The sequence below is a fragment of the Amblyomma maculatum genome, unplaced genomic scaffold, assembly GCF_055883805.1.
Source record: "Amblyomma maculatum isolate TAMU_Amacu unplaced genomic scaffold, ASM5588380v1 scaffold_27, whole genome shotgun sequence".
Classification (NCBI taxonomy): domain Eukaryota; kingdom Metazoa; phylum Arthropoda; class Arachnida; order Ixodida; family Ixodidae; genus Amblyomma; species Amblyomma maculatum.
Window position 1 is genome coordinate 413,249 of NW_028146752.1, and position 16,528 is coordinate 429,776.

At 45.9% G+C, this 16,528-nt stretch overlaps 2 protein-coding genes across 4 annotated transcripts in view; both read right to left on the reverse strand.

Moving 5' to 3' along the window:
* The window catches only part of Raf (serine/threonine kinase raf oncogene), a 105,240-nt gene extending 93,140 nt beyond the window's left edge, over nt 1-12,100 (reverse strand). For 2 of the 3 annotated variants that reach the window (XM_084586673.1, XM_084586671.1), the window contains exons 1-6: nt 11,926-12,099; nt 4,472-4,573; nt 3,559-3,721; nt 3,392-3,468; nt 2,639-2,742; nt 1,981-2,086 (exon numbers count right to left, since the gene is read on the reverse strand). In XM_084586673.1, coding sequence (XP_084442799.1) covers nt 1,981-2,086; nt 2,639-2,742; nt 3,392-3,468; nt 3,559-3,721; nt 4,472-4,573; nt 11,926-12,033 — 660 coding nt within the window. In that variant the 5' untranslated portion in view covers nt 12,034-12,099. Of the gene's footprint in view, nt 1-1,980; nt 2,087-2,638; nt 2,743-3,391; nt 3,469-3,558; nt 3,722-4,471; nt 4,574-11,925 lie in introns of all 3 variants that reach the window. The other variant, XM_084586672.1, reaches the window with a different exon arrangement.
* A 2,541-nt stretch (nt 12,101-14,641) lies between these two features.
* Nucleotides 14,642-16,528, reverse strand: part of LOC146170923 (formylglycine-generating enzyme) — a 51,358-nt gene continuing 49,471 nt past the window's right edge. The window contains exon 9 of the mRNA XM_084586666.1: nt 14,642-15,526. Within this exon, the coding sequence (XP_084442792.1) occupies nt 15,395-15,526 (132 nt within the window). The 3' untranslated portion in view covers nt 14,642-15,394. The remainder of the gene's footprint in view (nt 15,527-16,528) is intronic.

A 16,528-nucleotide genomic window follows, 5' to 3' on the forward strand; every position in this document is an offset into this window, starting at 1 on the left:
GGATGTCACTGCTTGTGGAACCGTACGAAAGCACTTGATACGTACGTTCGCTGTTTGTTCTGTGGACACAAAAATGGCCGACTGCGCCTCAATTACCCACAATGCATCGTGCACAGCACGCCAATGATTACCTCCTATTAGCCATGAGTAGAGCTCTATTCCCCGACGCCATAATTTTCTGAAATGCCTCCCCAGTGATATAGTTTCATGCGAAAATCGCAAATCATTTCCTGTTAAAACTCACTACTCACTTCCAGAACATTTAAATATCTCAGCAGTCTAACCATGAATCGTACCCTGCCCCTAACTATACCATTCTACTGCAAGTGAATTTGTCTGTATTTCCGTACTGCCGTGTTTTATTAACCCTTGATGACCTGTATTTCGCTTTTCTTTTATAGTTATACTGTGTTCATTGTGCCAGCCTTCATTGTGACCCTCCTTATACAATGACCTCCAGAGCCTTTAAAGGTCCCCTGAAAGGGGTCACAAAGAAGGGTAAACAACGCCATAACACTGATAGTTATTGAACCACCCATCATTCTCCTGCAAAAATTTTCGATCTAGCTTCTGCAACACCAGAGATATCGGCGATTAAAAATGACCCTTCCAATTTTCCCTCTCAACTCGTACGCCGAAGGGAGCCATAAAAAAACAAAGAATATAAGCAAGTTCAAAGCTCCGCCCAGACATACACTTCGACGAACATCCGGTTGACGCGGGCTCGCTCGCTGGCGTACTCGCGCCAACCCGTCCTCGCTCGCACACGCCTGAGGAGTTCACCAGTTCGCGCAGCGACGGTTAGTGTAACCGCGAACCCGTGGTTATCCTATGTTACACGGCGGACCAAACCATGGTTGCACCACTAACCGCGGTTACCGCAAACCGAGCTTGACGACTTCGGTTGGCATCGTTAACCGAGGTTATGACGGCGTCTGTTGACGGAAGCTACTCGTCGGCGCCCGAGTGCGCGAAACGTACGAGCGGGTCTGCTTCACAAAACAGCACGGTCAAGCACCGCACGATGGCAGCACCTCCTCGACCGCCGTAAACACCGCCGCTGTGGCCCCTCCTCCCGCATACCGTTCGCGAACGGTATGCGGGAGGAGGGGCCACAGCGGCGGTGTTTACGGCGGTCGAGGAGGTGCTGCCATCGTGCGGTGCTTGACCGTGCTGTTGACGCCTCGTCGGACGACACTCCGATACTCCTGAAACCACGTTATATAAATAAGATATTTGTAAATGTAGCTTCGTTCTGCCGATCCCTGCGTCGCTTCGGTTGTTGCATTTAATGGGCAATGGCCACCTAACCGATAAGGGCGGTGAGCTGTGTAACAGCCCGCACAGAGTTCGAGCAGCGCACGAGCAGACGACTTTCGCAGCTACCGGAAGTGTGTCCGTGACGTCATGGTTGCAGTGACCGCAGCGAATGGCAGCTTCTAGCAAGCCTTGCCAGTCAACCGACCCGTGACGTCACGGGACTAGGAAATAGTTCCATGCGACACCGCCAAGCGACATTCTCTCTGCCCGCGAATTTCAAAAAACGCTGTTTTTAAAAATTAATAATAAATCGCTGGCTTTGTTCCAAGGAGTTATACTTTCCGTTAATGCTCAAAAGGATGTGTTCTACACACTGAACACGTTTATCAGTGGTTTCTTGGGGGCTGTTTCCGTGGACCTTTAAGGATCAAATGAATGAAATGTGTTGTATGTGGGACCGTATCGGTGCTGCGGCTCAAGCGCTTTGTTCTGTCATGAAGCTGCCTTTCTCGTAAAATAATGGCAAAGCAAAAGCTCTTTTTTCGGCAAAGATGACTGTCACACTGCTGATGCCACATTCAAGATTCTGGGCAGAGGCCAAGGCAATGCATTTTTCAAAATACATGCATTCAGCTCCCAGGCTTCCAAGGATGAAACACGACAATGGGCCCCATCGCTAAGAGATGCATTCACATCAGGCGTGTTGCTGGATCAACTTACGAAGTTGTGTGAGATGCTTGTGGTTACAGGGAACTTCTCTTTGATCTCCACCTGGATGTCGTCATCTTCCAGGTTGCTTACATCCTCATTCCAGTCCACGACCGCTCTGCAGAACACAGGACGAGGCAGCTTTAGGCAATACCAGGTACACGCAAAAGCGGCTGCTGAAAGAAAACAACTCACAACTTTCTTAGTAAATGCCCCTTTTGTGACTCTAGAGGAATGCTGTTATTTGTCAGGCAGGAAAAGACCCACTTAATGTTTGAATTTAAAAATAATCCCACAACTGGGTTCAAACCCACGACGCAAAGTGTGAAAACGATTTGTGTCACTGTGTGGAGCAGAACACCCTTGGGACCTGCACTCAATAAGAGTGCTGATGCACCACAGTCGGATTTATCCTCAATGCTAGTTTTGATGGCTTCAATATGCTAAATGTGTTTACTCTAATCCAAAGCCCCTCACACATAAAATTTTTCCAGCGGACAGAGGCGGGTTTCTCTGGAGAGCTTTCCCATAATGTCCCTGAAATCTATTTTACGAATGCATTCTGTTCTGCTGCTGCTTGGGTTTCTGGAGGATAGATAGTAGAAGCAAGTGCTGAGTGACCTTCTAGAAAACTTTTTCTTCTTCCCATCGCCTCTGGAGATTGCCTCACCTGGTGCTGCACTTGAACACGACACACATCTCGGTGGTGAGCTTCCGCCGCTTCATCGCCTTAGACAGTGCCTCCATCACTGTCTGGCCAGGCCGCACTTGAACCTGCCATCGTTGAAAAAAGGGCACACACCATGTGTCTCTCTCCACGCACAAAATCCTCCATTCACAACTGCACTTTGGCAATAGTTCCCTGTTGACTACATTGAAAAGCTCCGAAAGAGACAAACTGAAATAACACTCTGCTCCCCCCTTGGTTCTGACTATAATGCAAGGTCTATATTTACTGAAGCGTTATTTGATGCCTCTGACAAATGTCTCTAAGATTCTAAATCTATGAATTTTAACATTTTCCACAAGAAAAAGTTGGGGCCCATTAATGATAATAAACTTTGAAGCACCTGGTATTCGCATTATGCAGCTTAACACTGCCTACCTGAAACATTTGATATTACAGCATTACGATTAAGACCTTTAAAAGTCAAGTTATTTACATCATCATCAGCCTGACTATACCCACTACAGGGCAGAGGCCTCTCCCATATTTCTACAATTAACCCTGTCCTGTGCTAGCTGCATGCACTTGACCCCTGTGTTCTTAACCTCATTTGCCCCTCTAACTTTCTGCCGTCCCCTGCAAGTTATTTACACCCACATGCAAATTTGTGTCACTGAGCAGAGTACCGTTGCACAGCCATGATAACCAAACATTTTTCTGGTTTGCCTTTTTTGTGACAAGCAGGGCCATGCTTACGGTTGTTCGCTGCTGGTTAGGTAGGAATGCCCGTACAACTGACTTCATGGGAGATTTTGGCACTTCCTTTGCATCCCCTGTAAGAATCGGGAGGAAAACAGATTAGCCACACCACAGCATGAAGTACACTGATGACCTTGTGCTGCCTGCATAGCAGCCACACTCACCTACGGCGGCCTGCGCTGCCAGCGGGGTGGGTCTTGAGGCATCCTCAGTGTCGGTGTCCCCATGGTCGGGTGAACAGTTGCCGTTCATGGTGCAGATGCGATCCAGCAAGGTCTGCTCCCGCATCTGGAACTCATTCAGGCGCCCCGTCAGGTCCTGGTACTCCTGCGTGGCCACAGAGACAACACGCCGTCAGATATACTACCACCACTTATCTCAAGAACAACATCATGCTGAAGTCTCCCAGGGTCAAGGACTGCAGGCATGATTATCAACGCACATGAAGCAATGCTGCTCAGCAGTTAAGGAAGCGGTTGTCCTCTGAAGACTACACATACAATCTTGTAGCAACTGCATGCCTGAAGACAGCTAAAGGTAAAGGAAAGAATACGAAAACCACACACACCAGACTAGGTAAGCTGCCCCACTGTGAGGGAGACAGCATGCATAGTCGACTGCCACTGACATCACTCTGCCATAGTCAGAGCCAAACTGCAGCCCTCCACTATACTTGATTCTTATAGCGCTGACGAAACACCACAGGAAGAAAGACACAAAAGGACAGAAGCGCATCTTCCAACTTTAATTAAAGTTGGAAAAAATAAAGTTGGAAGATGCGCTTCTGTCCTTTTGTGTCTTTCTTCCTGTGGTGTTTCGTCAGCGCTATAAGAATCAAGATCATGTACCAACTAACCCGTCAAAAAGTCCTGCTCCACTATACTCAAACAATAACCCCAATGGAGAAAGTTTGGAGAAAAGAGAAAAGAAATCCTGAATTTCAATCAGATACCTATTGAAAATACAAATGCATCTGATATTTTACCAGCACAATGTATTAACTTGCTACATGTGACAACAGAGTTACTAAGAACTGTCAAGAACTGTGTCCACAAATGGTCGGAAAAGTTGGCTCACCAGTATGTACATTGATGGGGGGTGCTGGTAGGCCGAGAACTTGGCATTAAGAGCTTCCAGGTTTTCTTTCGTTAGGCGAATCATGCTGCGAATGTTCCTCAACTGCAGAAGAAACAGGCCGAAGGAGAAAGGGATGAGTATGGACATTTCATGCTAAAAAAAACAACAAAAAAAACATCCTACGTTTATGACAGTCACAAGCAACAGCCATGACTATTTATGACTACCTGATATCCAATCTGAGCTGAGAACAAACATCTCTAGTTCAGTTATGGCATAAAAACTCACTGAGGCAAGTAAGATGGCAAGTGTTGCGATTGCAGGAACCAAAACCATTTAACCTTCTTGAACCTATAAGATGCAACCAATATAAAATATCCAAGCAAGACAACTATTTGGCCGCGGTGCTTTTCTAACATTTCCATAGCAAATCGAACAACCTTGTATGCAATTTGTCGAAAGTATCGGATAGTGCGCACAGAAAATTATTCTGAATGAATAAAATATGTTCCCGAGTTTCCGAATACCTTTTCGAATTAGCATTAGTATGCTGCAACTATCTTCTTAAAGTCTGTTCCAAAAGCAGGGCCCATAACGATGCATCACACAGTGTTGGCGTGGTCATTGTCAACAGGATGAGAACTTCAGCACTGTGACGCAGTTCTTTAATTTACAAAATTCAAAATGTTCATACTTGGTCTCCAAGACCGTGCAACATAGTTCAGGCAGGTTCATAAAATTGTGTTGATGGGCCCAATCTCAAGACCATACCTCAAAAAGCTTTCTTCCCTACTTAGCAACGTGGCACTTTTTCAACATTACCGTCATTAACAAAAGATAGTTTTAGGCATGTGTTAATATATGCCCATTCCATACTGCATGCCAAAATCAGCATTGTGCTTTTTGACAACTACAGCTTCCTTCATAATATAACCTATTGAACCAGCGAAAGACGCAGAAACACAAGAAGTAGACGGGGTGCTGTTAGATTCATACCAACTGGCATGTTAAAGCTTGTTTTGCCCAATTCTTGTTTTGTACAAATGTCCTCACGCGCCGATATTTGCAAAAATATTCTCTTAGAGTTTTAGCATAACTACTGACAATGAATAACCAACTCGCCCAGCAACATCATTGGTTAGAATCCCTCCCTAGATGCATGATAAATGGGAAGCGAAATGGCATAAAATCACCCGAGAGGTTGCACATAGCTCAGTTGCATCCCAATTCTGGCATGAAAAAGAGGGCACCACATGAAGGTCGAGCAAACGGCACACCAGAGGGCGGCCCTCTTAGAGCGGCATCTTTGTGCATACCATCATCCCCTTCGCTGCTGTGTTGCCTTTGTGGGCTCTATCAAATGTTGACAACGACTGACTGACCCACACAGACACCATGTAAGCTAGCAAAGCAATACCTCAAGTGCTTGACCTTCAGCAAAATTCGTACTCCACTGCAAGCCATGCCAAGACACATTTTGATTAAAAACTTAATTCAGCGTAGATTCCACTGCTCCCCACAGAACTGGCCAAAACAGTAAGAGCAGGGGCACCTCACTAAACACTGGTAGTGGCCTCAGCATCAAAAATGCCATGTGCAGTGTGTGGTCAAATGCTAACCAACCGCACAATTCGTTTCAGCTATAACTCCCCTGCAATACAACATTTGAAGACAACATGCAAACTTCCCATGACAGTGCCAAGTGCTGTGAGCCTGAAAGGCTTGCACCAACTGTCCTCGTGTACGTTAAAGCACTTTTCCCACTGTCAGTTTTACTATAGCAGCTGTTTGCTGGCATTGTAAGACAGCCGAAGCTTCGACGTTGTCCAACGTATGCTTCAGAGTTTATTCACTAGTTGCTGCAAACACATGTCACTCCCAGGTCACTGAGCCTATGTTAACATGAAAACCACAAAGGACAATAGACCTTGACACAAGGACACAAAGATATAAAATTGAATGCAAACAAGCACATGAAAACAATGACGGCTGTGCATACCTGCACCATGAAAACACGACGTGAGCAGCATCAAGGCGCACCTCTGCACAACACTGGTCAGGGTAGAGGTGGTTCCATAGTGGCGTTAACAAAAGTAGTATTCAATCCCATTCGATTTTCAAAAAGGAGGGGTTGTCCTCCAATTCTTCTTTATCATATCCAATACCTTCTGCTTTATGACGCTGACACAACCAATGCAGAGTGAACCGATTTCAATGCTACAAAGAGTTCCCACAAGTAAGCAACAACTGCACTGCCAGATGACCTCACTTGGTGATCTCAGTAATATTCCTGTATGCTTAATTTGCGAAAGCTGCACTTGCACACGCTTCCATCCTTTGAGACCTTGGAACTAACTTCCACTTGAAGGGGAATGATAGTGCACATTAACGTGGAGCACAAAACAAGCAAGCCGGAGGCATGCCACTTCCTGTCAATCAGTATTCATCAGTTTGCTTTTACCTTCAGGGTTGCACAGGCATTTCAGAGGGGAGTTGGTAAAAGACAAAAAAATATATATGTATATGCTGCATAAATGTATATATTGCAGCTACAAGATTTCATGTATACAGTGTTATACGCGCTTTTTCGAACAATGTGGTTGTGTTGGTTAAAGAAGTGCACATAAAGTTGCTTGCATGTGCATGCACAATGATGCAAACAATGCCTGGTTTGAACATAGCCAGCACCAGGAGTTCCTGTTCCAACAGTGAACTATTGAGAAAATAGTTTTAGTGAAGTAGTTGAGAGATGTTTGCATTATTCCTCAATTAGTAATATAAAGCACTAACACCCAACATCACGTAGGCAGTTTCAGGTGGCTACCAAGTCAAGGGCTTTGGAGATACCTAATCTCAAGTGAGCCCGTAAAGGTTTAGCCACAGTTGCACACCAAACTTGATCGCTGTCTTTATTTGACACTGACCTCTAGTCAATCACCATCACTGCTGACAGTCCTGCACTAACACAAAAATCAGCCTGCTAGTTTGACCAGGAGCAGCTAAATAAAAAAAAAAAAATCTATAACTAGCGTTCACAGCTTTTGCGGTTACAGCTGCTGCCCTGGATATGACATTGTAACACTTGTGCATTTTAAGCAGGCAACTGCCAAGTAGCTTTAGTGTGAAAGCCCTCCATCCACCCTCTCGACTGTGTGATGCCTATACTTCGCCTCACAAGATATGCGCAGCACTGTAAAAGGCAGAGGAGCCTTTGCAATTGTGCTCCTAAGTGCCTCTCGCCCCTGCGCACTATAATAGAGAATTGTGCTCCTACTGTCACCCCAGTGCCTCAATGAACTTATCACAGTACTGATTTAAACTTCTATTAACGTACCCAAGCTCTGTTTCCAAAGCATTCAAGGATCTAATGTGCTGAAAAACATAATTGAGCTCATACAGAAAAGAATAAAGCCTGCATTTAAAGAATAGTATGCATAAAAATAAAAAAGCAACTTTAAAAGATTGTAAAATGCCAATAAATACTTCAATGTCCACTGAAAAGCCCCATGAAAAACCGTGCACGTTCTAAATAGAAGTTACATTACATTAATGAATACATATTTGCAGATCAGTTACAGATAGCGCAGGCTGTTATAATATGTAGCTGATGCTGGGGTTAAACTTACCTTTAGTACCTCAGTACTCCGTCCACTTGACCCCAGCAAACTTCTTAACCTCACCCGCCCGCCTAACTCTCTGCCACCCCCTGCTACGCTTTTCTTCCCTTGGATCCAATTTGCTACTCTTAGCGGTTATCCTTTCTTCTACACGCCAATAATGCCCATTTCTTCTTTTCGATTTTAACTATGGAAAGCCACATGACTAAAAGTAGCCAACAGTGAAAGAATAATGCAAGAAGGCAAGAACTAGAAATGGAAAGAATCCAGTGTGTTCATGAATCAATCAACTGAACATAAGTGCTTCAAAACAAATGAGCATCACTTCCAAAACAATGTCAGCAATGATGACCAAAATAGTGGCATAGTCTTGTGGACATTGCCTGGTAGTAAAACTAAGCCTGAAGTTTATGTTTTGGCAAAAATTTTAATTTTAAATAGGCGAAGAAAGTGAGACCAGAGCTGACCACCGTGTTGTGCTATGTTAGCCTGGAGTGGATGCAGTGAGTACAATACATATGAGTTAAGATGAAAGCCTTTCTAGGCTCATGGAACAAAATCCCATGCACGAGATCTGTCATATTCCGCGAGATTAGTTCTTGTCTAGCGTTCCTGCCATCTGCAATCCCACACTTGAACGCACGCCAAGGAATGCCACGCAACAGGAGCGATATGGTGTACCGCCCAAACTCCCACTTGCCAGAGAAAGTGTGACAGATACTTAAACCAATTATAATTAAATGTAGCATTGCAACGAACGCCCATAACAGGCAAACGATGAGAGGCAAATGATAGGAGAGGAAGGATATATGCTGTCACCATTCAAGAGACATCTGAGAGACACTCGAATTTTTTTTAACCAGGAAACTGCTGATCTGGGCTAGTTGGTACACTACTATCCTTGTTCCTTTGTGCTAAGTGCAAATATGTGGGTATTTTCATTGGATGCCACACCCCCACAACAAAACAAAGTGCACATGGAATCTAAACCACATCGAGTCGAATACAGCTGTGTAAATATTGTATACTTAACATAGCTGAAGTTGGCGATAAACCTTAGACTAAGACAAGTGACACATCCAATGAAAGATAGGCACTGTTTTTCATTGTATGAGTCACTTCTTGCCTTAGTCTAACTTCAGCTACATTACGCAGTACCAACTATCCCTGCAGCACCGACTTTCCTTGAGCGCTGAGCCACTGCAGCAAGTGCTTTTGCTCATTATGTCCATCCCACCTTAACCAGCAAAGTAAACATTCAAACCAAGAAAAATAAATTAAGCATGTAGCCAACAAAGCTTTAAAAGAACATTTTTATTTTTTCTATGGGGAGGTGGGATGCAAACTTGTCCAACTGCAGCACACACTAACATGTGTGCAACTTCTTTTTCGTTTAACTTGGCCTACTGTTGAGATATAATGTCTTGCAAATGGCTGGAGCTTATAGTTCGAACTCCTTGCGACTGGCCAATTTTAACCCAGGAGTGCAAAATTAACACAAAAAAGAACTGTTTACAAAGCATGCTCAAGCTTCCTGTAAGTGCCAGTATAGGTCCGGAACAAATGTGCATTTGCTTTCTTTTTTTTCATAAATCAGCATCTTCAAAATCCCTAAAACGGCCTCTATTGTGCACATTATCAGTTCAGCTAGCAGCAACAGGTCAAAATAAAGAACCTGAAATCATAGCATAGTCGTGATGTGGAGGTATTGGAACCTGACAAAAATCATATGCCTGAAACATTGAAAGTATCCTCTGCAGAGTAGATGGACACACTGGAATTTTCTGAGCAGAAACTGGGCCGCTCGCTTGTTCACAGTGCACCCGTCCATGTCTTTCAACTGCTAAAATTTTCATCATGACTAACATATAAGATACAAAAGAGAATGAAATACTGCCTGATCCGTGACATGGTCTAAGCAAACACCTGTGGAGACAAAGGTCCCTCTACCTACAGCATGAAATGGGCAGTGTCAGGACAAGCAGCTCGAGCATTTTTTCACAGATGGACGAGCAGAAATACAAGGCATGATATCAGGCAGCTCTTTACTGCCAGCTTCAGGAAGGGCATACTAAATGGACACAAGTCTACTATACTGATATGCCATTAGCCTTCATACACAAGGGTACCCTTACCCCAGCGGCCACCCACCAAACAATTGCAATAAGGGATGGAGCTGCTAACATGAACAGGAGACAATCACCAGTGTCCATATCCTTCTAATGAAAACTTGCATTGCACGACTCAATCCACAACGGTTGCCGCCGAAACAAAACAATCAAGCCTGACGAGCTGGCTGAAAGAAGTTTAATATCTGTTCACTATCGGTTGCTGTGTGTGTGGGGGGGGGGGGGGGGGGGGGGGGGGATTTTGTGCAGGCTTGCTGATCGCCAATGTTATATTGGAGAAAGGAAGCTCCGATTGTGAACGACTTGCCGCTATTCAAACGTTATGGCACTGCGAAAGAACAATGCACTGACGCGCGACATTGAAAAGGTGTGACGAACGTGTGCAAGGTACACACGCAGGTAACCAGCCTCTGATGCAAACATTGCGCCATTGCCAATCAAATGGACGCGCACAGTTTCACACTGGTCTTGGCCTCAGCATCGCCAGCAAAACATGAGAAGAGCAATTTTAAGAACCGCGAGAATGCACGTGCGAGGGTACTAACAATTTTCGGGAGGTGCTGCTAGCAAGTGGTTCAGAACGAGACCCACTGGCCCGACAAAAGAGAAAAATGCCTGAACTGACGGCCGTTTGGGTGACAGCACCGCGCCTCGCAAGGTCGCCTGTCCTGGGCGCGCGCAAGTGGCAGCGCCAGAAGCGCGATGGAATTCGGCTGCAGCAATGGGTGAACCGGGGGAGCCAAAAAAAAAGAAAAAGAAATAATCATCCCCGCAGGATACGAAAGAACGACTGCAATGCTCGAGACGAAATATAAGGGTCAAGATCGAGGAATTGGGCGAAGGCCGACACACATAGGGTCAAGAAGCCCCGCACAGAAGGCGCGCCGAGCAGCGGCTTCGGCCCCTTGAGCACCTCGTAACAGCCGGAAGGCTCAGCTGGCTGTGGAGGCCCAGCCGAGACGCGGAGATTTCCTGGTGCTAGCTGGTAAACAAACGCCTCGCTGCGCGTTGCGCTGCAGCCGGCTGCCTGGCGAGCGCAAACGCACGCACAAACACGGTCTGTGGACCTTTGCAGACAGTATACGTGACAAAGGCATTTCGGTCTGCGCTCGGCTGCATAGAGCCCCTGGCAAGCCCGACTTCGTCTCGGTGTTCCAGCCCTCTGTTTGATTGGGGCCCTTCATCTTGACGGCTCGCCGAGTTACCTCCGCGAGTGATACGATATGATCATCGTGGAAGGGGGAGCGAAGGGGGGAGGCAGCGATCAGCCTCCAAGTGTGCAGACGCAAGACGCCTGGAACGCACCAACCGGCCGTGCACCCGGTTGTGCGCGGCACCACCGTGTAAAGTCACAGTAGCAAGCCCATGCGCCAAAACACACGGGGCTCCAGCAGTAGCAACGGCAGCACAGCATCGGGCAGCACGAAAGGCTGTGACATGCGCGCTTCCAGTGGTCGCTGCCTTTGTCACGTCGCTGGCGGACGTGGATGCAGCGCTCGCCGCCGAAGAGGCCCGGCAAAGTGCGGAGACGACTTGGGCCGCCTATGTGCACGGGTGATCACGGTTCGAGCGGGCCCAAGTCGTGGACGCGAGCCCTCCGAAGGCGCCCTGTGTGTCGCCGATCAAGCGCTCGCTGGGTCGACGCGCTGCGTCCGGGCTCCGCGCTTGCCGATGCTCGCCAGAGCAGAGATATGTGCAAACAGCCTACCTCGCCCGACAGTGCAACCCTGTCGTCTTGTTCGTAGCTTGCAGGCGGCGAGTTCAGTCCCAAAGGTGGGACCGAACCGTTGTATGGTTGCTCCGGGACCACGGCCATCTTAGCTCGCACAAATAGCCAAATGGCCCTTGGGTCACGTGACCGTACGGTGCTGCCAGCCGATCCCCCTGCGGCTGCTCTGGCTGCGGCTGGGCGGCTGCTGCAGTTATGAGCGGAGGGAATCGTGTTGGGGGCCTCACAGAAGGAACTCGTGGGGACTGCATGGGACTGTCGTGCCGCTCTAGCGCGAGTGGGCGCCTGCTTGTACCCATTACCGGTGGTGTTTCTTTTTCGTGTCTCCTGAATCTATGCTCGGAGTTTACTCGGAAGCTACGGTGGCATGTGCAATGCGCAACGCTGGAGTACGGAGCGGCCGTTTACTGACTGCGCGTTGGCAAGCTTGGTTGGGAAAGTTGCATGATTTTCGACACCTTGGGTCTCGATTCTTGCGTTGCACCGGGAGGACTCAACGTCCTGCGCTTTCTGCATTTTCGTCTATGGTCGCAGAGAAATTGCTTAAGCTTTGGTGCCTTCGGAAATGGAGCTTTTTATTTGTTTGTTTGTGTGTGTGTGTGTGTGTGTGTGTGTGTGTGTGTGTGTGTGTGTGTGTGATTTGTGCTGTAATAAATTAGTAAGGCTTTGTATGTACCATACGTAGTAAGTTCCATAGAACAAGTCCATATATGCACTGCTAGAATTACCATGATGATCGAGGCTACTTCGACAGAGACAGCTAGCACCATTTTATTAATCTTGAGCTGGTGGATATGCGAAAATATTCATGGACCTGTTTATTTTTGATGCAAAAATAAACTTTCAACTTCAACCTTTGTGATCTTAGCGTGGATAATCGACACAGAAACGCATAACCTTGCAGGTTTTTCTCTCAGAAAGCCTCTTTCCCCTTTAATTGTCGAAGTCAAGCACCTTGTAATGCTGACAGCAAGAAAACCGCATGAACCTGCATTACATATGTCAATTTAGCAATGGAAAGCTTGCGTTGTGACATGCAGACGCATTCTAAAATGTGTTACCATGCTGAGTTCATGAGGTAAACTGCCAAGTGCAAATATTGACAAGTGTTGTGCGTGAAAAAAAACAAGCTTTATTTACAAATGGGCTGGAATAAAGCATGCAAGAACAGCAGTACGCGATAAATTTCTCTGCTAGTTACGCAGACCTACTGTTAACACAGAATGGCAAATAAAAACATGGCTTGCAATCTAGAGGGCAAAAACGAATGTGTCGTCTATTTCAAGAAGGCAGAGCAGACCAGGGACTTGGGTGTGCACTCTCTGATTGCGTGGCGACATGTCATGGCACCATAACACTCAAATTGGTGAACAGTAGGTAAGCATAGTGTTCACAATACGCTCAGTGCAGTGCCCGTTTTGTTCAAACACTAAACACAGTCGAAACCACTAACAAGAGTTGTTATAGAGCTAGCTTGTTATCATCTGCAGAAGCCATGGGAAAATGTGCTAAAGAACAGGACTAGGGCAATCTTGTTCTGTGTGTCCTTGTGTTTTTTAGTGCATTTACGCATGAATTCAAACCAGAAGTGAAACAGCAACACTGAAGGCAATAGTACTGTGTATACTACAAAAAAAAAAAAAAAAGGCAGCAGCTGATATCCTTGTGGTATCTAAGGCACTTTGCATCTGTTTCCACCTACAGGTAAAATGACAGCTCACCAGTTGCACTCCAAGTAGACAATGCAGATTATTTTGTGATTGCAGAACACACTGGTGGAAAACAAAAGCAGTAGTAGCACCAGAGTAAATCTCCTCAAGTTACAAGCAATTTCATCTGCATATTTGCATATTTGTAGGCTCAAAGGTGCCAGCTCTTTGAAAAGGAGAGTTGGTACCAGTTTGCAGCTCACGCCTGGCCCTTGTCTCAGTGTCTCAGTGGTGTCAACAGGAGTGGGTAGAAAAAAACTACATGAAAATGTTCATGCATCTCATGGGCTTGCTAAGAGGATCAAGCAATATATTGTGATTCATTGGTGATGTGCCAATGTGTCTGCCTTTGAACAAAGCATAGGATACTGCACTCCGATTATCGAAAATGCACAAAATGAACAACAAAATGGTCAGAAGAAAAAAGAATTATGAATTATGCTGGCCCCGTGGCTGCCCACTGCACAGCATGTATGTGGCTGCCATGCCTCTGGGCATCAGTTATGGTTTGTGAGAAGTAGCCACTGAGCAGGAGACATGCCAAAACTACTGCTATCGTACAATGTTTAAAATCTAAAGTCAGAGCAACTTGCGCACAACCAAGGTTTTTGCATGGTTTCTTCACAATGTGCATCTGTGATCAACCAAGAAAACAGGCTCTTTAAAGGTACCATTATTGCGTGTGCCCAAACTTCTGGGCCTTCTCACTTTTCAGTGGAGCACGACATCCTACCTGTGCTGGACTGGAACCAGCAAGAATAAAAAACATTAGGTACACTACATAGAAACAAACAGGCATTGAAACTAAATAAAGGCAAGAATAACTTTGGGGACAGTGCGTAAAACTGCACTTTCAAGTGTGTACGAGAGCTGGGCACATAGATGCAACATGCTGAACTTAAAACTAAAGCTATTAACGGATGACAGCCGACGGTAAGGCACCTAAGCAGAATAATAACTTGTGAGACATTTCAAATCATTGTGGGTGCCTCATTCTCTGTCCTTGATTGGTGCACTATAAGTTAAGCACTAACAAAAAACAGCTGATCTAGTGCAGTTGCAATTTGTCCTGGATGCCTCGCTTGGATCTGTGCAGCAGGAAAGCTCTTGGCACCATTCTATGATACAACATTAAGGCTAAAGAACAGCAAGAACTAGCTGTTCCATTGTGAGGTATGTAGCGAATTTCCTTCCCGGTATGGCTCAGCAAGTTGTTCAACTGTGCCCAATACTCAGAGACATAAGCAGGATGGAGTGTAATCAAGCCATGTACCGATTGATAATTTTTTTTTCTCTGCCCTGGTCACATATAAAATGGACGCTTACTACTTATTGATTTGATCCTGTGCACTCTCGGTTGACTATGGAATGCATATTGCAACCGCGCAAAGTGACAGGGACGAAGAGAAGAAAGCATAAGACAACGCAGACAGGGCTTTCTTCTCTTCATCCTTGTCACTTCGCACGATTGCAATACGCATTCCATAGTCAACTACTAACTAGCCCGCCTTCGCCTGTTGAATGCGCTCTTAGTTTTACAGTAGCATAAACGTTAAAGGCATATGTACTGAATATTCAGATGTCCTCCCTCGTTAAGTCACTCTTAGCCCAAGAGTTTGATGTGCACATGTGCTTCTAGTTGGTGCCTTTCCCCACCTCCACCTCAAGTCTTGACGCACATTCATGTAAGGTCTTGGAGCAGATCACAAGGCTGCTCTTCCAGGTATGTACGGAGGCTGTCACAGCTCTTCCCGGTGGAGCATGGCATCCTGGGGTGGCCTGTCAGCACCGCAGCGGATTCCCACATTGTAGGCACTCGTATCGGGTGTGTTCTGGCTCCTCGCTGCACAGCGGTAGCGGTAACAGTATGCCTGCAAACAGGGCCAGTGTAGAGGTTTATAACGAAAGAGCAGGGTGGGCTACTTGAAGGGAACAAAATGTAGCGTACCAAGACGGAGGAAGAAGACACACACAGCGCTGCATTTTGTTCCCTTCAATCTACACTTCTGAAAAGTGGGCTAGTTGCACGTTTCTTTTTTTTTTTTTTACTAAACCACCAAGTTTGATAGCGCTCTGCCACAAAGCAGTTTATATCCACCAATTTGAATAGTTCTGGCGACAGGGACAAATAACACATCACAGAACAGTTTTGCAGTCGATCTATTTAAGCATTCACAACTCGACCAAAAAGAAGCACAGTAGAATGTCGACGATACAAATCTGACAGCATGTCACCCTAAATTTGTATCCTCCAGCAAAGCAAACAAAATCCGTATGCAGGAAGTGCATTCACTGAGATCTGTCCACAATTTGTCGGATTTATTTTTCGTCACCCTCCTGGCACCTGCTGTGCCAGTGGCATTTGCAATGTCAGTGATGTGTACTTGATACACATATGTGTGGTTGTGGCATCTGTAGTGGTGCAGGACTGTGTTTCAACACAAAAACTTTCACACACTGTATGCACTATGCTTCGGGTAGGGAGTTCTCATCATCCCAAAATTTGTATCAAGCATGATTGCATCATCAAAATTCTATTGTACACTGCATATTCATTCATATGGGTACTGTGTGTGGCATGCACAATGCACCAGGAAAGTGGTAAACGAAACAGAGAAACCGGCCATGCACACACAATGCACACCAATGTCAAAGAGTGCCATAAGTTAGGGGAACTTCTGCACCAGATGAGGAGCAGAAATTTATCATTTCACTCTTTTTATTTAAACAGTGGAAATGCCACTGCCATCAAGTCGGGGAGAAATTCCCATGCTTTCCAACCATCGCCCAGTGACCACAGTTTTGCTGATTTCCACTACATGTGGCACCACACTGTCACCCTAATTTTCTGCCCTTTATCTTTGCCATGCACT